Raw genomic sequence first — 27,957 nt, 5'->3', positions numbered from 1 at the left:
CCTTATTTGCCTCAGTTAAGGTCAGTGTTCATGACTTCACCATAAGAAAGAGACTGGGCAAAAATGGCCTGCATGGCAGAGTTCCAAGATGAAAACCACTGCTGAGCAATAAGAACATAAAGGGTCATCTCAGTTTTACAAGAAAACATCTTAATGATCCTTAAGACATTTGAGAGAATACCCTGTGGACTGAAGACACAAAAGTTGAACTTTTTGTAAGGTGTGTGTCCCATTACATCAGGCGTAGAAGTAACACAGCATTTCAGAAAAGGAACATCATACCAACAGTAAGATACGGTGGTGATAGTGCGATGATCTGGGGCTGTTTTGCTGATCTGGACCTGGAAGACTTGCTATGGTAAATGGAACCATGAATTCTGCTGTCTACCAAAAAATCCTGAAGGAGAATGTCCGGCCATCTGTTCGTGATCTCAAGCTGAAGCGTACTCGGGTTATTCAGCAGAACAATGATCTAAAACACACCAGTAAGTTCACCTCTGAATGGCTTAAGCAAAACTAAATTAAGACTTTGGGAGTGGCAGAGTCAAAGTCCTGCCCTTAACCCAATTGAGATGCTGTGGCATGACCTTAAAAAGGCGGTTCGTGCTCTGAAACCCTCCAATGTGGCTGAATTACAACAATTCTGCAAAGATGAGTGGCCAAAATCCATCCAGAGCATTGTAAAAGCCTCACTGCCAGTTATCGCAAACGCTTGATTTCATTTGTTGTTGATAACGGCAGCCCAACCACTTATTAGGTTTAGAGGCAATCACTTTCTCACACAGGGCCCTGTAGGTTTGGATTTCTTTTTCTCTTTATAATAAAGACTTTAATTTAAAAATTGTATTTTATGATTACTTGTGTTATCTTTGTCTAATATTTACATTTGATTGCTGATCTGAAACATTTGTAAGTGTGACAAACATGCGTAAGAATAGGAGATCAGGAAGGGGGCAAACACTTTTTCACACAACTGTATCTCAATTCCAACCTTTCATCATCTTATCTACAAAAACTTCCTATCAGCCATAATTTCTGTACATCTATAGCAACCTTTACAACCTCCCGGGCTGAGTAGGATAATCGTCAACAGGAGGTCATTACAGCCAGTTATCTGACGCCTAAGGCGAGAGCTTCATGGTCGAATCCAGTGCAATGTCATGCGGAATGTTGACTTCTGGACATAAAAGTGCCTTTCCAGGAAGCTCAGCCTTTCCAGGGCTTCATAGATTGCTATTGTCACAATGTTCTGCAATACTAAATGACTAGTCAATAAGTTGCAAAACTACAAAAAAAAAAGAAAAGAAAAGAAATCCTTCATACAGATACGTAGAAAGAAAAATTTTAAAAAAAGATGGTTCTCCAAGGAAGAGGAGGAAAAAACAAAACTGCCAAAGTGAAAATGTCTCCAATCGGAAGGGCTCATGTTCTGCATGGGAGTGTACATAACACACCCAGGATCTTCCCACATTATTTGGAACCTCCCACTTTGGGATGGGGCTTTAAACAACACTCCTTTTCATATACTGATCTCCTGGACTGGCGCCGGTCCAGTAATGTCGGCGATGTGTCTCCCAGTGTTCACATAACATTGTAACATGACGTGACCATTGCAGCTGATGGGTTGCAGCGGTCACGTGACATAATGTCACATGAGCGCTGGGAAACACAGCACTCATCACTGGAATGGTGCTGGACCACTGCTTTGTAAAAAATTATTTTATTTGGGAGACTATGACATAACAAGCGGTTGTGCAGAACCCCTTTAAGTTTGGTGGCTGTTGTTTCCGGAACGTATAATGATATTTGATGCTACTCTGAAGATCTAAGCATCTTGAAGTTTCTCAGCCATGGAGTTAAAGGGGTATTCCAGTTGGAAAAAGTTATCATCTGTCCACAGGATCTGTGCTCAAGTCTAGATTCTGACTGCTAGGATCTCACTGATCGCCAAAACGGGGCCCTTAAATCTTCAGAAGAATGGTCTGTGCTCCACTGCCGCTCCATTCATTCTCTATGGGACTGCCGGAGAAAACGGAGTACAGAAGAAATGGCGCGGAGGCCGAGCATGTGCACTGCCGCTTCATTCTCATCCTGTTATGGTCACAAAAAATTATTACCAATCCACGAGATAGGTGATAGCTACCAGATCAGTGGGCACCTCACCCGAGACCCCCACATATCTAGACGTTAACACCTGTCCTGTACATAGATGATAACATCTTGCATCCAGAATAACCCCTTTAATAAGATCACCATGAAGACAGCATGGGCGCGCAGGGTCTGGCCTTCTCAAGTCTTTGCATTACCAGTTGGTTAAAGCTGTTGAGTTGTTCGGTGATCTCCGCCATCTCAGCCATCAGCTTGCACATATGGACATTGAGTTCAGCCAGGGCCTCAGTTACGTGAGCGGAGGCCACGGCTTCCTTAAGGTCCACGAAGTGCAAGGCCTTGGTCTCCTCCTCGTGCACTAGTTTCTTCAGGTGCTCAAACTCTTTCTGTACAAAAATCTTCAGCTCGGTCCGTGTGATCTACGAGAGAACAGGAGAAGGAGGACTTAGTGCTCAGCAAGTGAACGACTGGTTACATCAGGAAGCCGGTTGTTATGGAAAATTTATTTATTTATGTATTGATGATTTATGCACAAATACATAAAAATGATTTCATTTTTCACACTGTTCATTAGGCTCCTAATTCCTATTCTTCACATGGACAGTAGCAGCAGGAAAATGATTGAGAACCTATTAGTATGTATAACAGTATAAACTGAGCATGCTCTAATCTGGGCGAAGATCATTGTGAAGGAAAGGGAAGGAGGTGAGCTGTGATATCACCTACTGTGAATGGTGGATCCTGTGTTATCTACTGTATATAGAGGTGTTATCAGTCATTGTACAGGAGGAGGAGGTGAGCTGTGATATCACCTATTGTGTATGGTGGATCCTATGTTATGTACTGTATGTAGAGGTGATATCAGTTATTGTACAGGAGGAGGAGGTGAGCTGTGACATCACCTATTGTGTATGGTGGATCCTATGTTATGTACTGTATGTAGAGGTGTTATCAGTCATTGTACAGGAGGAGGAGGTGAGCTGTGACATCACCCATATAGAGGTGTTACCTTTCATTGTACAGGAGGAGGTGAGCTGTGACATCACCCATATAGAGGTGTTACCTTTCATTGTACAGGAGGAGGTGAGCTGTGACATCACCCATATAGAGGTGTTACCTTTGATTGTGATTCTGCCTGTGATGATGAGACTGCTAAAAAGGTAACAATTGAAAGATTTACGGTATATTCTTTAGCTATGTGGTAAATTGAAAAACATAATCAACCATTTTTTTCCGTACAGTGACATTTGAGGGAACTTTTCCTAGGCAGTCTATATGAACACTCTATATATCTGGGGCACAAGTATCCTCCCTCCTGTAATGTATTATTAGCATTACATTTCCTTTAGTTATTGTGCAGTCACATAGTAACCAGCAATAATTACACCATTTGTTTCTTGGGCTTTTCACGGCTGGTATGCAGAATATTCCGCAAAGTGGGAGGCAGAACTACAATATTTATAGAGAAATTCCAGGTTCTCCTCCACACATGTGTACTGACTGGTCCTCACTATCGGACTAGGCGAGGATGACGCCTCCAGATCTAGGCTTTATGCCTCCAGGCCAGTTCACATTTCTATAAGATAAGGCTCCATCCAAACCCTTGAAATGTAAAGGCTGCGGACAACATAAGAGGATTTTATTTTACTTAGATTAAATGTATGTTGGGTTAAAATAATTTTTGCAATTGGGTTTCAATAAAATGTTACCCCTTCTGACTTTTATTGGCTGAGTAAACTGAGAATCCATCGGTAGGCTGATTCTTTTGTAACTCTTTTGCTTGTCTTTTATTTTAGCTTTCAGCTGATTTATGACAACACCATAGTTCATTGGTTATCAATGCTTGATAAAGGTCTTAGGACCGAAACGTTGCAGATGGCAGAATAAACACGTAAGCTGTTCTGTCACAATTGCTGTGGTGCTGTCCGTTTCTTCTTTTGCATTTGGACTTTATACTGGGATGGATCCCCTGGTGTGGACGGGCACCCTGTTGTCCATAGAGACGTTATTAATTTAGGGTGCGGCCTGACTTCCAATTTTTTATTTTAACACCATAGTTCAGTGATAAATCATAAATCAACACAGAGAACTTTAGAAAAAGTCAGGTAAAAGAGTTACAATCTCCCCGTCATAAAGAGCTCACTGATGGGTTTTCAGTTTCTTCATTCTGTAAAGTGCACGGAAACAAAGAACTTGTAAGAGCCAAGCAATGCAACATTTTAAAAGAAACCCAATTGCAAAAATTGTTACATGAATTTAAGGAATAATACAGAGATGAATTCTTTAATCTTTCTTAAATTGGTAGAGAGTCCATGAGTTGGGCAATAAGGCCTTTACGAGGGATCCAAACATTTTGTTTTATTGCACCGCTTCTTTGTTTTAATTTTGCCGAAAAATAGAAAATGAAAGCAACTTTGCAAGGTTTTTGATAAAAATGTGCTACTGTTTGGTGTATGCAGTTCCTATGAGAAATTATGTGTCTCCATGGTTAAAGACTGCAAACAAACTCTGTGTAGTCAGATCCTGCAGTCATATCCTCTTCCATCTTTCCACTATTTATTGACAACCTACTCAATATATCTTAGTGTGAAGAAGAGGTTAGATGGAGGGAAGTATGACTGCATAGTCAGGCTGCGCGGGGTCTGTAGCCCGTAGCCATAGAGCTCTGCATAGGAGCTGTATACACAAAACGACTATTTCATTAAACTGTTTGCAAAATTGCTTAACTTTTTGTTACTTGCAAAAGTATGTACATCCTTTATATACGCACTTTTCTAATCTGCATTGTTTTCATGCACTAATTAAAAGCCTGGTGCGGGCGCCATTGCTTTTTCCATTGAATCGAGCTGGAAGGTTTTCTTTAAGGGGTTGTACACCTCTGCGGATATTTTTACTTAAATGCATGTATTTGATGATTACAATTGTTTTTACAAGTAAGTTAAACTAAAAAAAAAATTGAACCCTCTTTGCTTTTACAGGTTCTTTGTTTCTCTCCACATTGGACTTTGATGTGGTCTGTGGTCGCAAGTCATTCGAGAAGAGCTCAGAAAAAGAGATAAAAGGAGTTAGAAACTCTCCCACTGGGTCATCACAATGAGCTCACTGACGGGTTCCCATTTAACTAATTCCTCAGCCAGCACTAGACAGTGCAGCACAAAGGCTATAGAAGGCAAACAGTGCAACATTCTTAATGAAACCCAATTACAAAAATTATTTTTAGCGAAAAATACAGTTCTAAAAAGAAAAACTTTTATGATATAGGTTCATTTCCATACAACCCGTTTACAGATATATAAAATGCGTAATATACAGAGAAGATCATTTAATTGCACCCATTTGTTAATATGGCAGGATGAAGATCGAATTAGGAGTCAGCAATCTACAGTGTTCCATCGGCCATGGTATGCTGGGACTTGTAGTTTCACAACCGTTGATATGCCACGGGTGTCTGAGCCTGAATGTATCAAGGTGGGGTGCACTTTATTTGCTGTTATGACTTCACTCCACTATAAAGTCTGCTGTTCTCAATTTGACACTTGCTCATTCCAGCAAATAAATCATGAAATCAGCTCCATTTCACAAACTGACTGTGAGGCACCTATCTGCAGCAGGAGCCCTCCCCCACTGTTCTTTCTATAATAAGGTAGAAAAACGCCACCCATTTTATGCAAAATTTTCAAGGGGCTGCACCTGGCTCTTCCGAGGTGTTCCCTGGTGTAATGATTTTTTTACATTGGAAATTGCTATTTGATAATATTTTCTGCCATATTCACTGTTTGTGCAGCAAGAGATTCATCCCGCTGTCAGTGCTGCATTCATGGCGGGAATCTGTATTGCTCTCAAGCTGTGAAGAGTGGAGATCCCGCAGTTTTGTGAGAGCAGAGACGTCATTTCCCCGCGAGCCTCTGTCCTACAATGACTTTCAATGTGTAATTTTGTCAGAATTTCAACTTTTAGAAAAACCTTTCAATTGACCTAATCCACAGAGGAGAGGAAACATTTCGACATGTCTAACCCGAGCAATCAAACATTAGCGAGCACGTCAATTAGAGACCGACATTAACGTCAATGCTCTCAAACCTTTATCCAGCGAGGACGAATCGAATAATGGAAGTGCGTGCTGCAAAATCAGCATTAGAAAAATGCAAGAATCAGGCAGGTTTATCAACCATCAGCAGGGAAAGACAAGCAGGAAAAAGTCATTAAATTCTGAACTTCTGCACACTATAGGTTATAAGGATTGCAAATGGTTTCTTTAGGATGTCACGGCCCCTATTTAACACACACACACACACACACACACTATGTTACCTAACGCACTAGGACTCACCTCAGAGTTATCGACTACTTCTGATTAACATGGCACGAACAATACATTTGCCGCCAAAGGCAAGGGCCTCGACAAAACCGCAGGGACACCGTTGGCTCATTGAGGTTGTTGGTCGCTGTTGGAATCACAACTTTGTGGATTTGTGGCCTCCATAAAGCATATTAGCTATACCTTTGGAACATACTTATTAACAATCCTGATTTTTGCAGGACCGTCCCAAAATCTATATACAGACATAACCTCAGTACCGACAATGAAAAACAAAGAACGATTTGATGCAAATGTGATTTTATTTTGATCCAGCTGGTGGTCTTGATCAGGGACATCTGTGTGGATAGTGGCCGGGTGCCTGCACGCATATCCATGTACAGGTGCGGAGGTTATCGCTATATGTCTATAGGACCATTGTCCTTTCCTCTTCCACGACCACGGCTATAGGCAGTGTTGCCGGCCTGACCTTACGTGTCCCACAATCTAGGCTGCAAAAAGGTCTGAATTTGTGCTAATTTGCATTAAGGGACATTTATGTTATTTTATTTTTAGCCGGGTTAAATGTAAGTATGAACACTTAATTTGAGATGACTTTGCGTCAGAGGTCTGGGTCCTCCCATGCATGTAAAGTGTGAGCCGACTGTGGGGCTACTGTTATGATCCTTAGTGGCTGAGGATCACAGAACTGACTAGCTAAGTTACTGTTAGTGGTAACTGGACTGACCGCAATCCTGATCCTAACCGAACACACTAAAGGTAGCCGGTGAACGTGCCTGAATTCCTAGACGTCTCGACGCAGCCTGAGAAACTAGCTACCCTTAGAGAGAAAGAAAGTAAGACCTCACTTGCCTCAGAGAAATACCCCCAAAGATATAGAAAGCCCCCAACAAATAATAACGGTGAGGTAAGGGGAAAATACAAACGTAGAAATGAAACAGATTCAGCAAATGAGGCCCGCTAATACTAGATAGCAGAAGACAGATATGAAACTGTGCGGTCAGTAGAAAACCCTATACAAAATATCCACGCTGAGAATTCAAGAACCCCCACACCAACTAACGGTGTGAGGGGAGAAACTCAGCCCCCTAGAGCTACCAGCAAGCGAGGAAATCACATATTAGCAAGCTGGACAAGAACAGATAATAAACCAAGAAACATATTGAACACTGATGATCAAAAAATGAACAAACAGAAACTTAGCTTCTCTTGGAGAGACTGATAACGCAGGTAGTCAGGAGAGATCAAAATAGCACTGAATACATTGACAGCAGGCAACAACTGAAAGTCCAGATGAGCTAAATAGGAAACCAACCAGCAGATAACGAGACAGCTGATCCCAGCCACCGACCTGCAGAATGACAAAAAGAGCCACCAGAGGGAGCCCAAAGATAGCACTCACACAGTACCACTCATGACCACAAGAGGGAGCCCAAAAACAGAGTTCACAACAGGCTACATTGTGGTCAGTCTCTGTTGATATCAATTATGGAACACCCAACAGGACCCGCCATACTCCAGGAACACCTCACAAGACCTGCCGTATACCGGGAACACCTCACAAGACCTGCTATATACCGGGAACACCTCACAAGTCCTGCCGTATACCGGGAACACCCCACAAGTCCTGCCATATACCGAGAACACCTCACAAGACCTGCCGTATACCGAGAACACCTCACAAGACCTGCCATATAGCGGGAACACCTCACAAGACCTGCCGTATACCGGGAACACCTCACAAGTCCTGCCGTATACCGGGAACACCCCACAAGTCCTGCCGTATACCGAGAACACCTCACAAGACCTGCCGTATACCGAGAACACCTCACAAGACCTGCCATATAGCGGGAACACCCCACAAGTCCTGCCATATACCGGGAACACCTCACAAGACCTGCCATATACCGAGAACACCTCACAAGACCTGCCGTATACCGAGAACACCTCACAAGACCTGCCGTATACCGAGAACACCTCACAAAACCTGCCGTATACCGAGAACACCTCACAAGACCTGCCATATAGCGGGAACACCTCACAAGACCTGCCATATACCGTGAACACCTCACAAGACCTGCCGTATACTGGGGACACCTCACAAGACTTGCTGTATACAGGGATCACCCCACAAGACCTGCTGTATACTGGAACACACCACAAGGCCTGCGGCATAAAGGGAACACCCCACAAGACCTGCCGTATAAATGGAACACCTCACAAGGCCTGCCGTATAAAAGGGAACACCTCACAAGGGCTGCCATATAAAAAGGAACACCTCACAAGGCCTGCCATATAAAGGGAACACCTCACAAAGCCTGCCATATAAAGAGAACACCTCAAGTCCTGTCGTATACTGGGAACACCTCACAAGGCCTGCCATATACTGGGAACACCTCACAAGGGCTGCCGTATAGAGGAAATACCTCACAAGTCCAGTCGTATACTGGGAATACCTCACAAGTCCTGTCGTATACTGGGAATACCTCACAAGGCCTGCCATATAGAGGAAATACCTCACAAGTCCTGTCGTATACTGGGAATACCTCACAAGGCCTGCCGTATACTGGGCACGCCTCACAAGGCCTGGCCTATATGGAGAGCAGCTTGCCAGACCTGCAGTATCATGTCTGACCGTACAGGGACATGGCCTGATCATACCACATCTCCTGGGCGGGGGGAGTAAGAGAGAGGATAGAGATATAACAGAACAATTGCAAATAATTATTTCTTTCAGGTAGAAAATTGCTTAAAAACAGGCAAATAATCCTCTGTGATCCTGTGCTGCTGTGTCTGTATACTCTCTTCCTTCCTCCCCTGCTAGGAGATGTGGTATGATCAGACCCTGTTCCTGCATGGTCAGACACGGCCATTACACAGCAGGGACACATTTATAAGATTATCTCAGCACAGGAATATTATTTTTAAACACATCAAATTGTGGAAATTATTATTATTCCAAGATCTATTAATTAAAATGAACTTTGTTAGTGGGAAAACCCCTTTAACCCCTCTCCAACAACGGGTGTAATAGTACACCCATATCGCACTCCCTCCCTTTGATGTGGGCTCCGGCAGTGATACCACATCTTTGCTGGCACATGTCAAATGTTTTGAACAGCTGACATGTGCCGCTAACAGCCGTGGGAGAAATCGCGATTCTCCTGCGTCTGTTAACTCGTTAAATGCCACTGTCAAACTCTGACAGCGGTATTTAAAGTGCGCTTCCGGCAAGCCCGCTGGAAATCTACCCATCTATGACCCCTGTCACGAGATCGTAGGTCACCGATAGGTTGGCATGACAACCAGAGGTCTCCGCAGACCATGGTTTTCATTGCCGGATTGCTATGAGCGCTGCCCAGTGGTCGGCGTTCATAGCAAGTAATTCTGCTACCTACAGGGGATCTGATCATCGCCTGTATGTAGCAGAGCCGATCGGGTTATGGCAGCTTCTAGTCTCCCATGGAGACTATTGAAGCATGCCAAGAGTAAAAAAAATATATTTTTAAAAATATTTTACAAAAATAAATATATATAAAAGTTTAAATCGCCCCCCCCTTCAAATAATACAATAAAAATAAAATCAAACATACACATATTTGGCATCGCCGCGCTCAGAATCGCCCGATCAAAAAAAAAAAAAAAAAAAAAAAAAAAAAAAAAGGGATCGCTAGAAGGCGTAGCAAGTAAAAAAAAAAAAAAAGTCAAAAACGCCAGAATTCTGTTTTTTTGGTCGCCGCGACATTGCATTAAAGTGCAATAATGGGCGATCAAAAGATTGTATCTGCACAAAAGTGGTTTAATTAAAAACGTCAGCTCGGCGCGCAAGAAATAAGCCCTCACCCAACCCCTGATCACGAAAAACGGACATGCTATGAGTATCGGAAAATGGCACAATTTTTTTTTTTTTTTAACAAAGTTTGGATTTTTTTTTCACTACTTAGATAAAAATAACCTAGACATGTTTGGTTTCTATGAACTCATAATAACCTGGAGAATCATAATGGCAGGTCAGTTTTAGCATTGAGTGAACATAGTAAAAAAGCCAAACAAAAAACAAGTGTGGGATTGCACATTTTTTGCAATTTCACTGCACTTGGAATTTTTTTCCCGTTTTCGAGTACATGACATGGTAAAACCAATGGTGTCATTCAAAAGTACAACTCATCGCGCAAAAAATAAGCCCTCACATGGCCATATTGACGGAAAAATAAAAAAAGTTATGGCTCTGGGAAGAAGGGGAGAAAAAAACGAAAAAACCCGGTATTTTCGCAAAGACGAAAATACCTCTTGTCCTTAAGGGGTTAATAGTTATAAATGTTAATCCTGTCACCTGTGAGTGGGTTTAATGCCTTATATGATTGGTGCACATATTATCCAGTGTAAGTTATTCATGTATTATATGACACTATAACCTGGGATGGTTCTTCAAAAACAAAGTATTTTGCCCAAAGGCCTGCATTAACCTTGATGTGGCTTCGGAACGCAAGGATATACGATCACATAGGACAAATATGCTGATTATCAGTAGAAAACTGATTGAGACTGACAAGTATTTTCGCTCCATTTTATCTTTTTCAGACTCTAATGTGCTTCTCTTCATGATCAGATGACGGCTCCGAGATAGAAGTGTTGGGGCATTGCATCTTTAAAAACCATAAAAACTATTGAAAAGTAACTCCTATTACTCACGGAAAAATGAAGAAAGGAAAGCAAGATCCTCATTGTCTGCAGAACATTACAAAGTTACAAAGAACGCAGGATTTGGCTGGTCTATAAATTACAATGACAGCCTATGAAATTCAATGGGCAATGCGCAATGCTGCATGTCTCCAGTGGCGGCGCTGTAGGGAAGGGTTCCCCTTAGTTTACAGATGTTCATTGTGTATCCCCTTTTTTTGCACAGTTCTTCTTGCAGATTTGCAACATGTGAATGAATCGGGCAATAGGAATGGAGTGGTCGGTTGGGCCTAGGTAACTGGCCACCTCTGCAGTCCATCACAAGTGGTCAGTCCCCTAGGCTAGAAGCGCAGCGCTTACAATCACTTTCCTGTAGAGCTGCGCTGAAGCTGGTCGGGTTCAGCAATCTGGCCGGCTTCAGTGTCCGTCCATTCTTCTGATGCTGCAAAGGCAAAGCAGCATTGGAGAAAGCAAATTTCGGGTTAGCGGAGCAGTCATACTGCTGGTCCAAGCTGTCAATCATCAGGAGCACAGCGCCACCCAGCAAGCATGGAGGAAGAGAAGCAGCACACTCCAGAAGATAGAAGATGAGATAAGCCTTTAAATCCGTTCTCCGCACTGTGTCGAAACGAGTCGGAGGTCGCAAATTAATTAGTGCATGTGATTTTCTGCATCCGGATGGCATTTTTGCATAGCTGAACCATGTCAATTGTCTAAGGCAGCAGGAGGAAATGGTTTTTGTGTTCCTTAGCGACTGATTACATATGCCCCAACGAGCCCATTAATTATAGAGGAGACGGCACTACTTGAATGGTATCCAAACCCAAAGTTAAGTGTTTCATAACCGCTTCCCAGGCGGGGTGGAAAGCAAGAAAGCGAGCGAGAGAAAGCAGCGGACGGAAGCAGCAGGGGACACGGAAACAGAGGGCAGGACATGCACGCTCACTTACTGTGGAGTTGGCGCATTGCTCCTTTAACTTCTCCACCATTTCGCCCATGGCAAGCTTCAGGTCAGCGGGTTTTCTATTCTACAAGAAAGAAGGCGGCGGTTGTTATAGCAGAGGTTCTAAATCATCTGACAATAGGACAAAGAAATAGCTATTCTGTGGACAGTACTGGTTTCTATACTCCGCACCAGTTCAGGCTGAGGTCTGCCTAATACAGTGGTCTGGCCTAATAAAGGGCCTCCCCAAAAATTGTTCCCACAAAGCTGAAAGTGCGATCCATCACTGCACAGAACACGTCTCCTCCAGAGTCCAGTGGTGGCGGCTTTACACCACTCCATCCGACACTCGGCATTGTGCTTAGTGATGTACAGCTGTATGCAGCTGCTCGGCCATGAAGCTCCCGGTGGGGGCGCAGTGTTTGTGCTGATTTCAGAGGAGGTCTGGACTCTGCAGTTATGGAGTGTTGGTGATTTTTCTGCCCTCTGCTCCTCAGCACTCGGCCCACCGCTCTGTAACGTCACCGGGTCTCCACTTCGTGGCCGAGTTGCTGCGGTTCCTTACATTTCTGAATAAAATTACTCAAAGGTGATGGGGGAAGATTCAGGAGGAAGAAATGTGATGAACGGATTTGTTGTAACGGTGACATATGGCACTGGATTGCAGAAGTAAATAAGAGCGGCAACATTTACATCAATTTGAACAACTTTGGGGAGTAGTAACCCCTTTATTATGATCTGTATACACACACATGCAATGAGCTCCCCCCAGTGGCGGCTGCAGACAGACACTATTCAGTTATTTTTATGACGAGGGTGCTCATTTGAAAAATGTATAAATAAGTTTTTAAAGACCTTTTAGAATACAACTTTAGTCACAGATTGCAGAACACTCCCCCCCCCCCCCAAAATAAAAAATAAAAAAAAAAATCACAAATTATCGAAATAGTTCACAATCCAGACATTATTTCCTCTGACAAGTCTCTTATCTGCCCTCCCTGCCCCCATGGCAAATCATCTGTTCCTTACCACGGCATGTGTCACGCCAGGAGGAGAGCGAGAAAGTAAAAGTTGCTCTACTCTTGTGCGCGGACTGTGTCTAATATCGCAGCTGAAACCCATTCATGCCGAGCTGCATTACCAAACATGGCCTAAGAACAAGAGTGGCGCTCTTCATAATGGAAAGGGAAATTATTGGTATTGTTTCCCAATGTTCCATAAGGCGCAGCTCATGTATCCAAGCCTGATAGACAGTCAGTGTGTCTGACTGACAGGTCCCTCCCTATAAACACACAAAGGGCCAGACCTGTCACTCAATAGAAGCGCGCGGGGATCTGGTACTAGATCAAAAACGAACATCTCCGTTTTATTTTTCTGCAGGAAAAAAAAAAAAAACATCATGTGAACAGCTCCTTTGACGCTAATGGGTACAAGTTAACTTTGATAAATATAGAAAAAACAACATATGTCTGAGTGAGGCCCAACACATACAGATTTTGCTGCAACTATGTTTCCGGATTTATAGCAGAAGTTTTGTTGAAAATATCCGCTATGTTAGGCTTCGAGGGGTATTGCCATCTCCAAGATCCTATGCCAATACGTAGTAGGCGTAATAATAATAATATTATCAAATACCTCAAATTAGAAATGTAGTATAGTTGTCCTGATTCACTGTGTCTTTCCTCATGTGCAGGCATTGCAGGACCTTAGGTATCCATGGTTATGACCACTGATAGTGTGACGGTTAGTTGCTAATGGTCATAACCATGGATACCTAAGGTCCTGCACATGAGGAAAGAGACTGTGAATCAGAAAAACTATACTACATATTTAATTGGAGGTATTTGGTAATAATATTATTATTACACCTACTACATATTGGGATAGGATCTTGGAGATATTGCACCTTTTGTGTCTATACCACAACCAGGACATATATTTATAAACTGGAAGCAAATGGTAAAAGTTCCAATTGGATGAAAGCAAGCAGAGATCTTGAAAACGTCCCATCATACTGCCAATATCACATTTTTTGCTTTTTTTTCCCGGTCCACATCCCATCTTTTCTCCAGTTACATTACTTCCACGTCTGTTGCTTCTCTTGTCATTTTCACTGCCCCCATTTATGACTAATAAACTGTCCGAATTTTTCTAGAATACGCTCGAAGCGAGAACACATCTATCCGTCCCGTCAAGTCATTTCAAAGCCCAGTTGTGCGGTATGATAATGTGGCACGTAACGCGCGTCGGGGTATGACATTCATGCTGAGGCAGCGGGAAGATGAAAGCAGCACTGTCATTACCCGAGACCAATTAACGACCTGAAACGCGTGTGTTGGGCTTTATAAGCCAAAAAAAGCAGATGAAAATCTGTATCCATGATATGCGGGACAGAAAAATCAATGAGAGTTTAAATTACACGTCAAGATTGTGTTATTCAGTAAAAAAAAAAAAAAAAAAAGCACTAAACAATACTACTCCCAACATACCCTGATCACTGGGCGTGACCATTAAACGATATGCTCCATCCCAGGGCACTCTAGCTGTTGTGAAACTACAACTCCTAACATGCCCTTACAACTTGTAATGCTGGGCATGGTTAACCCCTGCTTGATACTCCATGTCACACCCACCAGACATAATCTTAAAGGTACGGTACATTCCCACACGCTATGGACTTTCCGCAAGATTTCAGGAGTATAAGGCTATGTGCACACGTTGCAGATTATTTGCGGTTTTTAGCGTTTTTGCGCTATAAAAACGCTATAAAACCGCAAATAATCTGCATACATTAAGCATCCTATCATTTTTAATGAAATCCGCAATTTCTGTGCACATTATGTGCGTTTTTCCGCATGAAAAACGCATTGTGGAAAAATAATGAACATGCTCATTAATTTTGCGGTTTTTTGCGGTTTTCCCACTGTGTAATGCATTGGGAAATGTCCGGAAAAAAACGCGTCAAAAACGCGTCAAAACCGAGCAAAAAATGCATGCGGTTTTCATGCGGAAATCCGGCAGAAATGTCCGGATTTTCACAGGAATTTTCTGCATGAATTCCTGAACGTGTGTAGGGGGCCTAAGGCTATGTGCACACGTGTCAGTTTTCCTGCAGATCTGCAGCTTTTTTTTTTACAGTACAATGTAAATCATTGGCACAAAAAAAAAAAAAAATGCTGTGCTAATGGTGCAGTAAAATCTGCACAGAAAACGCAGCAGATTCAAAAAAGGAGCATGTCACTTCTATTTGCAGATCTGCTGCGTTTCTGCACCCATTCCATAATAGAAATCTGCAGGGGTAAAATAAAGAAAGAAATCCGCACACAAATCTGCAACGTGTGCACATACCATAAATTGTCATCGTGCAGATTTGGAAATAAGCAGCGCCAAGCTGCAGGTTTCACAAAAACCCACCTGCAATGCTGCTATTTTAACCCTTAGCACCCAGGCAATTTTTCATGTTTGAGCTTTTGTTTTTCTTCCTCCCCTTCTTTGGTAACTTTTTTTTTTCTGTCAGTCAACATAGCCGTGTGCGGCACAAGTTGTAGTTTAGAAAGATACCATTCAGTGACCCAACAGACCGGACACTCAGCGTCTCCCACTCACGCACCACCTCCTCACCTTGCCCCCTATCTGTCGGTGTCCCCCAAGGTTCAGTCCTAGGGCCCCTGATCTTCTTCATCTACACCTTCGGCCTGGGACGGCTCACGGAGTCCCACGGCTTTCAGTGTCTTCCCTATGCTGATGACACAGATCTACCTCTCTGGACCCAATATCACCTTCTTACTAACCAAAATCCCACATTCTTTCTTCGCTGTTAAATTTCTAAAACCTATCATGGATAAAACAGAATTCATCATCTCACTTAACCCCCCCACAACAGACCTATCCATCAAAGTTAATGGCTGCCCACTCTCCCCAGTCCCACAAGCCTGGGGGTAATCCTTGACTCTGATATCTCCTTCAAACCACATATCCAGGCCCTTTCCATCATCAACTCAAAAATATTTCCCAGATTCACACATTCATAGAATCCTAGCATGTTAGAGGATGATTACTTCACGTGATCTAGACTCTATGCTTCTCTTAATACATCCTAGACCTGTGTTTGCCTTTTTTGCTGCTGCATCACACCGTTGACTCATGTGCAATCTGTGATCAATTAATATATCCAAGTCTTCACACATGCTGTTGCTTAGTTCTATTCCTCCCATTCTATAGGTCATTTCCATTTTTCTTGCCCAGATGTAGAATCTTGCATTTCTCCCTGTTTAATACCATTTTATTAGTCGCACCCATTGTTCAAGCTTATCTAGATCCTTCTGAATGGTTTATCTGTCTTCTCTAGTGTTAGCCATCTCTCCTAGCTTTGCATCGCCTGCAAATTTGATTAGTTTACCTTCAGTTCCGTTATCTAGACCATTTATAAAAAATATTGAACAATCCTGGGGCCAGGACAGAAGTTTGTGGTCCCCATTTGAAACACTCTTCATCAATAAATGATTGTACATTCAATTGGCTTTGCTGAGCGATCACATAAAATGCGACCACTCAGCCTGTCATCCAGGAGACACTGAGCTGCGTGTGCGAACGCAGCTTCAGTACCGAGAGCTGACACCAGTTAGGTGGGTTTGATGTCAGAGAACATAAAACAGCGGATATCAACCCCACAACTATTACCCCACTTGCCACCGCACCAGGGCAAGTGGAAAGAGCGGAGGCTAAGCACCAGAATTGGCGCATCGTAAGTATGCACCATTTCAGGGGCAGCTGATGTCCTTAGTATCCTGGGATGATTTAGTGAATCCTGCTTTGAGCAGGGGGTTGGACCTGATGACCCAGGAGGTCCCTTCCAACTCTAACATTCTATGATTCTATGATTAGTTTGGGAGGGGGCCAATATCCATGTCCTCTTCCTAGGCTGTTAATATCAGCCTGCAGCTGTTTGCCTAGTCTTTGCTGGTTATTAATTATAATTATAGAGGGGACCCCATGTCATTTTTTGGGGCAGTGAACCCTTGTTAATAGCCAGTAAAGGCTAAGTAGACAGCTGTAAGCTGATATTATTAGCCTAGGAAGCTCCATGTTTATTGCCTCCTTCCCAGGCTATAAACATCAACACCCAGAATGCGCTTCAAACTCATCTCACAGTAAAAACAGGCCATGTTGCTCTCAGCAACCAACCAAAGCACAGCTTTCATTTTTCTACAGCAGTTTGAGAAAAGTAAGCTGGCTTCTGATTGGTTGCTATGGGTAACCAGGCCTGATTTACTGTCTAATGAGACGTAATGTGATCTGGGGTAACTGTTCTTTCCCAGTGGTTATAATAGGGAAGGACAAGACATAGAATTGTCACTAATGGACACATTAAAGGGGTTTTCCAGAAATTGACATTACCTTGGTGGTCATGCCTGGTACTGCAGCTCCCACACCCTATCCCACCTGGGAAAAATCCCTCCAAAATGAGTTCCAAGTGTTTTCAGCCTAGGATATTCACAATTTTGCTGGGATTCTATAAAACAAAATTAGGGGAATCTAAGCAAATCTGGAATAGTTGGCAGCTATGGGTGTATGATGGGCGACACAAGGGGCATTTAATCTAAAGAGGTAGATGAGGGTCTAGCTAAGTCTAAGGGTATGTGTCCACTTCAGGATTGCATCAGGATTTGGTCAGGATTTTTCATCAGTATTTGTAAGCCAAAACCAGGAGTGGGTGATAAATGCAAAAGTGGAGCATATGTTGCTATTATACTTTTCCTCTAATTGTTCCACTCCTGGTTTTGGCTTACAAATACTGATGCAATCCTGAACGTGGACACATACCCTAAGATGGGAGGGAAGCCCAGATGCAGGAATTTAGATACCTATTCAACAAATGGTGGCACTGTACACACCTAGAGGTTCACGGACCACGGCGGGCACGCCAAATGCTTTGTGACAGGATTGCTCCCCGGTGGCAGGTCCTCGGCTCTGTTGAGCTTGGGTTGGTCCCAATGGCTACTTCATGCTAACTTGTTCCAGTGGGCGCATATTGCATTGCGATTAGTCTGACTACATTTCCGCAATTACATGTTCCTGAAGGAAGTGTGCAAACTCCATAAGTTTGGCCATGTGTGATAATTGGTGGTGGGTTTCAGGGGGTTCATGGTTAATTTCATATGGAGGTGTTTTTCTGCTTCAAATAATATTTGAATAAGCTTCATATTTATTTCAATGAGAAAAAAAATTAAAGTGTTTTTTTTTCAAGCTGAAAAATCCAAGCAAAAAAAGTTTTTGAGTGTTGTTCGACGAGTTATCCATGTGTGGGGCATTTTTTTCTGTTTCAGTGGTCAAACTTAAAGCATTTTTCGAAAAGAAACTCCTCAAAAATTGATGTTTCTTTTTCCACAAAGAAAAAAAAAACAGCACCATATAGGTGATTTTTATGAATTGTACAGTTTTTTTCACGTGGAAATAAAAAAGTCAATTTATGTGGTATGTTTTGTGTGTGGATTATTTAGAAAAAAACTTCCAGGTGAACCTTCCCTGTGGCTCTGATAGAAGCCTTCAGATATGTCCACAAAAGAGTTTTTGACGTGAATATTTCCGGCTGAAAAAATCTATGGCTAAAAAAGAAACTTATGTTTTTTATGCTGTTTTTTTCTTTGCATAGGATATTTTTTTTTGCTTTGATTATTTCAGTAGTCAAATTTGAAAAAGTTATTTCAAGCAGAAAAATAAGACGTTACTTCTATTTGCAAGTGAGCAAAAAGCTGCACCGTGTGCACTATAGGTGGGTTTTCCCATTGAAATCCATAGGCAGGTTACTTAAAGGGAACCTGACAGATAAGACATGATGTCCGATCCATGAGCAGCGTGTATCAGGCACTGGCTGTGCGGTTTCAGCCATGTATGTTTGACTCTGAAACGCTGCGGCATTTGAGGAAAGCACTGTAAAAGCTGCCGGGGAACAAGTCACACAGGAGACTAGTCATCCAAGCGGGTTCCTGGTGCCTTCTCTCCACCTGCTCCAATAAACTGACAGGTCTTTCCCTATACATACCCACAGGGAGAGAGAGACCAGTTACCCCAGGGGAAAACGGGAAAAAAAGATATCATCACTTGTTGAAAAAAGATCCAAATTTGACATCTGAAACAGAAAAATGCCCCATACATAAAAACACATTAAAAAAAGACCCCCCAAAAAATGTTTTTGTTTTTTAATCATGGATTTATGTGTTTTTTTCAGCAAGGAAAATCCACTACAAAAAAAAACTATGTGAACATACCCCACCACGCCACCCACTCTATGACACAGAGACCCTCACACACGCCCGTGCCCTATTAGAGCCTACAGACTTGGGCTGTCCCGCTGATGTCACCTGCATTGGAGCAGGGAATGCGCTGTAACGCACAAATGACTCGATTCATTATTGCATTTGCGCTTTTATTGTTGTTGTTTTTTTTGCGCTTTTCATTTTTGCACCTTATTCTTCTTTTAATTTCCGCCATTTTTAAAGTATATTTTATATGTATTCGTCTGTTTTTTTATGTTTTTTTTGGGGGGGAAGCTTTGGGGTTTCCATGTGTATCCGGCTGAATCATCAGTTGTGACTCATTAAAGTGAATCTGTCATGTAATATAACGCCATTAACCTGCAGATTAACCCCATATAACGTTGTGACACCTTGCAGCACCAGCACTGAGTCCCACTGCCAAGAGGAAAAGAACTTTATTCTCCCCGGCAGCATTCGAAATCACCGGATTGGAGCCGATGCGGCTTCAGTCACCGCTCAGTGTATACAGATCAGCGGCTGTGACCACGCTCCGGACACTGACTGACAGCAGCTCAGCATTAGAGCCGGCTGTCAGTCAGGGCTGGGGATGCGGTTACCATTGCTCTCTATATACAGAGTGGTAACTTAACCAGTGTCGGTGCCATAAGCTGCCAGGGTGAAGAAAGATAATTTCCCCCAGGCAGTGGGGCTCTCAGTGCTGGTGCCTCACGATGTCAGAGTGCTATTAACCTGCATATTAACCCCATATCTGCAGGTTAAAAGTGTTATTTTACATGATAGGTTCCCCTTAAATAGTTGCTGCTTTTTTTGCGCAAACTTTGCAACATTTTAGAGGAACATGCAATTTTTTTACGCTGAAAAAAAAAGGTTAAAACACAAGAATAAATAGGATTTAGTCATGAACCATGTGATATTTGGAAGAATTTGGCTCAAAGCATGCAAAATAAAGAAAAGGAATGCGAAAAAAATGCAAGTGATGAACGGAACTTGAAATCTTTTGACGACTTCATGGTCCCAAGACCCCCAACCCCCCAGTGCGCCCCCGTACCTTCATTTCCAGGTAGGCCTCATTGAGGGTGATGAGCTGATGTTGGCGGTGGTCTCCAGCCACGGCGCACAGCACGCAGATGATCTTGGAGTCCTCCTTGCAGTACAGGCTGAGCTCCTGCTTGTGAATGGGACAGGTCTTCTTCTCGGACGTACCGCTTTGCTTCGCTTTAGTCTCTGGCTCCTCTACGTGGGTCGTCTCTTCTTCTTCTGGAGACGGCTCTGCGAAATCTCTGACGCTGTGGGTTGCGTATTGTTGCTTGTGCTCAGAAGCGTGCAAATCACAAAAGGAAAAATGACAGTCGTCGCAGATGACCAGCGCTTCTTTGGCCTCGTCGGGCTCACAAGCGTCGCACGTGCCATCGTGAGGGAGGTGCGAGGTATCATCTGATGCGCTGGCCATGGTGGGACTTATCTTCTAAACTGCGGTTTATGGTCCGTTCATGGAAGTCTTGATCCGTCTCTCTGGATTCCTAGACGTTGTTTTGTTCTTCCACTTTGCACCTCTTTCCTTGCTCACCTGTGAGTTGTGCAAACCTTGGTAGACACACAGACGCTCTTTGCTCCTGGTTCAGCTTCTTGTGTCCAGGCAGCAGCTGTCGATCCCTCGCCTGTGCAGAGAACAATGAGGATTTTCCTGGCTCAGGCCTCAGCTCTGCTGAAAGCTTCCTGCTTTCACTTTCCACGCTGCTGTGTTTTGCTTCCTGAGTGGACAGGAAGTGCGACGCTTCCCAGACTTATTATAACGAGCCGCGTCTTCTATTCATATTCACTGGGAAGGAAGATGTCGTCGCAATATGGAAGATGACGCATGTGTTCTCTACACAGAGATGCAAAATGTGACATTGTGCACATAAGAATGTCTCAGTGAGAAAAACAAGATCATCTTGTAGTTATGATACCTTTTAATGCCTAACAAAAATAAAATAAATGATGTTACAAAGCAAGCTTCCGAGACTTCTTAGGCAATGTGCCCACGTTCAGGAAAGTGTGCAGAATTTTCCTGAGCAAATCCAGACTACTTTCGCAGGAAATCCGCACACGTATTTTTTGCGTTTTTCTCACGTTTTTTTGTGCGGATTTTTCGTGTTTTTTACCGGAGCTTCCCCAATGCAATAATATAGCGAAAAATCCACAAAATGAATTAACATGCTGCGGTTTTTTTTGCGCGATGCGTTTTTATAGCGGAAAAAAAACGCTACATGTGCACAAAAATTGCAGAATGCATTATAAAATTATAGGATGCGTTTAAGGGTTTTTTTCACACCGAAAAAAATGCAAAAAATCTGCAACGTGTGCACATAGCCTTAGATCTCTTCCTCAGGCATGGTGTAATAAAGTTTCTGAAGAAACACAAATATATGCACGCATAAAATAAACAAACAACAACAAAGGAAAAAAAGAACAGACGTGACATAAATAAATGAACTTTTAAATAAACAAACAATCTGAGCTCAGAGAATGAGTTCCTCTTGGTGTATCTGAGGGCATGGAGCTTTGGATCATGATGTTTCTTAAATGTGGAGGTCGCCTGTAGCACGGCAAGGAGGGTCTTTGGATATTGTCTTTAGCCGGTCATTCTTGTGTAAGATGTGGTGAAGGGGTTTTTTTAAGCAGTTTTTCTCAGTAGCTCAAGATTATCTTGTTTTTCTCACTGAGAGCATTTTTTTTTTCAACTGGCTAAAATGGTACCAACCCCCCTTTTTTCTTTTAATTTTTGTGCATATAGTAATATGAAGGAAAGTATGTAATCTGATGGACATAGGGTTGCCACCTATTCCAACCAAAGATACCGGCCAAATTTATGAGGGTTAAAAGAAGGTGTGATCTTCAAGGGAACCTGTCACCAGGTTTTTGTTCCCTGATCTGAAAGCAGCATAATGTAGGAGCAGAGACCCTGATTCCAGCCATGTAATGCATCATTTACTGTGCTGCTTGCTGCAGTTTTGATAAAATTACAGTTTCCTCTCCTGCAGATCTAGCAGTGCTCTGAATGCTGAGCTCTGTATAGCCTTGCCCAAACCACTCATTAACAGCTTTCTGTGTACACTGTGCATAGGCAGAAAGCTGTCGATTAGGATAGGGAACAGAGTTATACAGAGCTCATGAATTTGGAGGACTATATAGCAGCAGGTTCAATAGTCCTCTATTGATAATCTCCTGCTGATAAAACTGTGATTTTATCAAAACTGCAGCAAATAGCCCAGTAAGTGACAACTGGAATCAAGGTCTCTGCCTCTAAAGTATACTTGTCTCAAATTAGGGGGCAAAAATCTGGTGACAGATTCCCTTTAATGCCATGGCTTCATATTACACACCTATACCTGATTATATGTTACACACAAAGAGCTCTGCTATTTATTGTACTTATATAGCGTTTTACAGAAATCATCATCACTGTTCCTACTGGGGCTCACAATTTATATTCCATATGTATTTGGAGTGTAGGAGGAACCCGGAGTACTGCCTTTGATAGATGGATATGCCATCCAACACCATACAGTGAAATATGGTAGTGACTCAGTGATGACTACAGTGAAGCATGGTGGTGGCTCAGTGATGCTGCCTACAGTGAAGCATGGTGGTGGCTCAGTGATGCTGCCTACAGTGAAGCATGACAGAGGCTTAGTGATGTCTACAGTGAATCATGGCAGTGACTTCGTGATGCCAATAGTGAAGCATGGTGGTGGCTCAGTGATGCCTATAGTGAAGCATGGTGTTGGCTCAATTATGCTACAGTGAAGCAGGGCAATTGCTCAGTTTTTCATATAGAAGCATGGCGGGGGCTTGGTGATGGGGCTACTTCACTTCCTCTGACAGTGGAAACTTGCAACTTGTGGAGGACAAGATGGATTCAATTATGTATCAGGAAATGCTAGCCTAAAATGTCATGTCTTCTGTGAGAAAGCTGAAGATTGGGCATCATCAGAACTTCCAATAAGACAATGATCCCCAGCATACTTCACAGTCCATCGAGATTTAAGAAGAAATCCTGGAAAATTCTGGTGTGGCCATCACAGTTGCATGACTTGGAAAAGCTTTGATGTCATTTTCAGCATACAAACACAAGAATATCAGTGATCTGGAGGCCATTACCCATGAGGAATGGGCTGAGATTCCTGAGAAACACTGTCACAAGCTGGTTTCTAGTGATGCATCATGTCTGCAGCAGGTTATAACAGCCAGAGGAGCTCTAATACGGTAAGTACTTAAGATGATTGTCTTGAAGGGCTGAATAAATATGGCTGTAACTGTCTGCAGCTGCAAACAGGTGAACCATTTATAAATGGTGATGGAAATTTACTTTCTGGCCATATATATTAACGTCAGGAGATCAAACAGAAAATATTTGAATGTTTAAAAAAAAATCCCCCTTTTATAATGTCCTGTTGGCTGTTGATTATAAAACTGCACCACAACTTCAAATTTTTGGCCTATTGTTCAAAGATTCAATATCGGCACCATGGAGTGTGTGGAAACCTGCAGACCAACAGGTTCTGAAGATTGTTGATGGCCAACTCGCTGACCAACGGAGGTCAATGGAAAGATGGAGGAACAAGAGCTATGACAGCTGTGAGCAACTGCTACCTGAGAACATTATATCCACCGGTAGACACGGCCTATTCCGTCAGTCGCCAGGATGTCTCCTTGGCTCAATACGTAGCAACGTTTGTTATCTGTCCTACTTTTTTTTTTGCTCTCACGTCAGACAAATATCAGTTTACATGGGAAGTTTCTGTCCTTTTCTTACTGGTTTCCCTGCCTTATGAGAGTGTCTAGATGCTCCTGCAATCCTCTTATGGTGCACTTTGTGGTCAAGGAGGACCATGCACATCTGTTATAGTATCTTGGAAATATCGTAAGGTTGGCCACATAGGATCAATATCAGGAGATCCCTAGGTTTTTGGCAGTGGTGTCAACTCCAGGGGCATGAAAAGTATTGCTCCCACTAAACCAGCAATAAAGCCACCCGAGTGCCAACCTAAAAAGTAATACTGCTACCATTGTGCCAACCTCTGCAAAAAAACAAGAGTGGGTGACCACAGGCGGCACAATTCAGGGAAGAAGGCATTGCGCCATCTGCACCGGGACACTGACTTTTGTAGGTTGTGGTCTACAGAATGGAGAATGGTGGAGACAGACTTTGGCTTCAACTGTATCGATGTCATATTGATCTTTTTGTTTTCTGGTGAGATAAACATCTACCAGAACATTATTGAAATTGGCATCAATCGTTAAAGCTGTGCTATATCCCGGCCCTCCTTACGTCAATGGGGCCAAAAGTCCCAACTGGTCCCAAGTCGGAGAGTTAATGCCGATCTTTATGGGATGATTTTTGCCCATGAACAAGCACCATTTGGCCATATGCAAGTGAATTTTGGCTCATTTATGGCACATTCACACGGGCAGACAAAATTAATGTGGATAGAGCCGATGTTGTGATGCGGCTCCAGTGCAGTATAGTGCTGGTGGGAGAAGAGAGATTGCACACTCATAGCGTAGCAACACTGAGCAGCCGCACAGGTGTCACAGGTAACAAAAGAGTGGTCAAACGAGCTGAGTCAGAAACTGTCAGGAGCAGAAGTACCAGAGGTTACAGCAATGCACGTAGTCAGAGACAAGCCAGAAGACAGAGCCAAACGGGAGCGCGGTATCCAAAACGTGAGACGTAAGACGAAGTTGGGGTACAAGCCAAAGAGTCAAAGCCGGTCGGGAACGTGGTATCAGAGTCAGAAAGCAAGAGGCGGGCTACAGAGATCAGGCCGAGTCATACACTGTAGGGAAACAACCAGATGAACACTAAATCAGGGAATACCAGAAGTCAGAGGCAGAAGGATCACCAGGGTATACGGGTCAGCTGTTCTAGCCTGGAAGCATGAACTATCACTGACAAAGGCTACCAAAAATAGCACCAATAAATAGCCACCCAGGAACCAAAGAGAGGCAGGAAAAGTTAACCCCTCCATGACCAGGCTGGGGAAGAGAAGCACGAAACAAACCCCGACCTGGATCATTACAGATGTGCTGGCGAGAACGATCTAATGAACGATCCAATCAGCCAATCAACAAGTGTTTTGTGTACCGGCCAATCGGGAATGATGGCACATGAATATGTTTCTGAGCAACGTTCTTTTTTCCACGGTGCAGAAAATTCTGCAGACTTTCCATATTGTTGTGTAACGTGCTGCCGCATCAATACTAAACACTAGGGGCCATTATTCATTTACGAAGAATTTCCTTAAAAAAAAAAAGAAAAATCCCAAATTTTTCTTTGTGTCCTCTTTCCAGCACGCGGAAGTGTCGGGTTGTTATGACAACACTGTCACAATGCCAGGATCTAAAGTGACAGCTGGGACAGGAGAAGAGGGGGATATTAACCAGATATCAGAATTAGACTGAGCAGGACGACAGTGATACTGAAATGTAGGTTAAACGCGTCATGTCATCAACGCATTAATCACTGGGATCGCTTGTAATCCAAAGAAACACATCCAGAGAGTAAAATGAGGCATTTATTATCATTTCTGGCACCGTTACAAAGTGTGTGTGTTTCCTAATTCTCAATATTCTCTTTTTTTGCAAGTTTGCAAGGAAAAGTCTCAGATGTTCAGAAATGCAGTAATCTGGAATCAGCGCAAAACTGTATTGGATTCAAACTAATATATAATTTATAATATGAATGTAAATTAGAAGTAATAATAATAATCACATAAACCTTAACTGAAGCATAAGATGAGAATCTGCAATCTTGTAATAAAGATGGGATGATAGGATTCTTTGTAGCTCAGACGTCTCTTACTAGGCAGCAAGTTGCAACTAGAAATCTGTTGTTAAACAACTTCTCAATATCCCGTGTAATAAACATAAAAGAACAGCGTCATAATCCCCGGCCGAGACAGAATGGATTACAAAACAAGAATGGGCAGGAATTCCATGGCTTCAAGGAATCTGTGTAACACAGGCTGTGTCTGCGATGAAAGACAGTAATCTCTGCGGATCTGTGCCAGGTGTGACATATGATATCATCCTGAGGGTAGATGTTACTGTCATGGGTCATCCATCCAGCCGGCCATCTACATATCCATCCATCACATTACATCTGCAGATGTTTTATGACTTACCATAACCCTTCACTAGCTTCATGCTGCCTAAACCACTGGCTGCATGAATCAAAGCTTGCTACCCAACCATCCAGCTATCCATCCATCTATCTATCCATCCAGCTATCCATCCATCCAGCTACCCATCAATTCAGCTATCCATCCATCCAGCTATCCATCAATTCAGCTATCCATCCATCCAGCTATCCATCTAGCTATCCATCCAGCCAGCTATCCATCCATCCAGCTATCCATCCATCCAGCCAGCTATCCATCAATTCAGCTATCCATCCATCCATCCATCCAGCTATCCATCTAGCTATCCATCCATCCAGCTATCCATCCAGCTATCCATCAATCCATCCAGCTATCCATAAATCCAGCTATTCATCCATCCATCCAGCTATCCATCCATCTATCCATCTATCTATCCACCCAGCTATCCATCCATCCATCCATCCAGTTATCCATCCATCCAGCTATCCATCCATCCATCTATCCACCCACCCAGCTATCCATCCATCCAGTTATCCATCCACCCAGCTATCCATCCATCCATTTATCTATTCACCCAGCTATCCATCCATCCAGTTATCCATCCATCCATCCATCCATCCATCCATCCATCTATCCACCCAGCTATCCATCCATCCAGTTATCCATCCAGCTATCCATCCATCTATCCATCCATCCATCCAGCTATCCCTCCATCCAACTATCCATCCATCTATCTGGCCATCCATCCATCTAGCCATCCATCAACCATCCATCCATCCATCCATCACATTCACCTGCAGATGCTTTTATGACTTCTCATAACCCTTCACTAGATTCATGCTGCCCAAACAACAGGCAGCATGAATCAGAGCCTGGTTGCTTGGTTGCAGCCAGCTGTATCTTTCTTTGAAATGAGAAGTGGGCTGGGGATTATAGGGAAAGAAGAGAATAATCTGGTGCAGCCCAAAACCTGGCTTCTTCCCGCATCACCCCAGTTGATTGACAGGTCTCTCCATATGTACAGTACATACATGGGAAAGACCTGTCAATCACCTGGTGATGGGTGGGGAGAAGCTCTAGTCTCATCTCTCCCTATAGTCCCCCAGTTGGATCTTTAAACTATGTTCTTGGCTCGGATTCATGCTGCCTGTGGTTTGGGCAGCGTGACTCTAATGACAGGTTTATCTGGATTTCTAAGAATGTAGAATATCTTGATTAAACTCTTGCCAAGTATCATATACGGTAATCACCCGCTCCGGCACCCATCATCTTGGTCAGGAGCTGATGCTTCATTCCTTGTGGGAGCACTGACACACCCAAACAGAAGACATGTTTGGCCGCCAGTCTCTACAGCCGACGAGTGATGAGTTTTGAGTTAGGCCTCTGATAACTTTACTGTTATTTTTGGACTACAAACTTTCACTACCGGAGACTACCCAGCATCCTCTGGCACCCCATAAACACAAAGTACTCTGGGAGAAAAAT

The 27,957-nt window shown here is 43.0% G+C and overlaps 1 protein-coding gene and 1 long non-coding RNA gene across 3 annotated transcripts in view; both read right to left on the bottom strand.

The window, feature by feature from the left end:
- Positions 1 to 21,107, bottom strand: part of TRIM44 (tripartite motif containing 44) — a 61,777-nt gene extending 40,670 nt beyond the window's left edge. Inside the window, exons 1-3 of one of the 2 annotated variants that reach the window (XM_077287012.1) lie at positions 20,376 to 21,107; positions 12,058 to 12,135; positions 2,307 to 2,528 (exon numbers count right to left, since the gene is read on the bottom strand). In XM_077287012.1, the coding sequence (XP_077143127.1) occupies positions 2,307 to 2,528; positions 12,058 to 12,135; positions 20,376 to 20,777 (702 nt within the window). In that variant the 5' untranslated portion in view covers positions 20,778 to 21,107. The remainder of the gene's footprint in view (positions 1 to 2,306; positions 2,529 to 12,057; positions 12,136 to 20,375) is intronic. The other variant, XM_077287013.1, reaches the window with a different exon arrangement.
- On the bottom strand, positions 8,645 to 8,912 carry LOC143806454 (uncharacterized). The gene is made up of 3 exons (XR_013221462.1): positions 8,854 to 8,912; positions 8,794 to 8,823; positions 8,645 to 8,705 (listed from the first exon to the last, which is right to left on the bottom strand). It is a non-coding gene; the product is annotated as an uncharacterized LOC143806454 (long non-coding RNA).
- Positions 21,108 to 27,957: the final 6,850 nt, after the last annotated feature.

Source organism: Ranitomeya variabilis, chromosome 2, assembly GCF_051348905.1.
Source record: "Ranitomeya variabilis isolate aRanVar5 chromosome 2, aRanVar5.hap1, whole genome shotgun sequence".
In the NCBI taxonomy this organism is placed as follows: domain Eukaryota; kingdom Metazoa; phylum Chordata; class Amphibia; order Anura; family Dendrobatidae; genus Ranitomeya; species Ranitomeya variabilis.
This window is presented reverse-complemented; position numbering and strand designations above follow the sequence as displayed.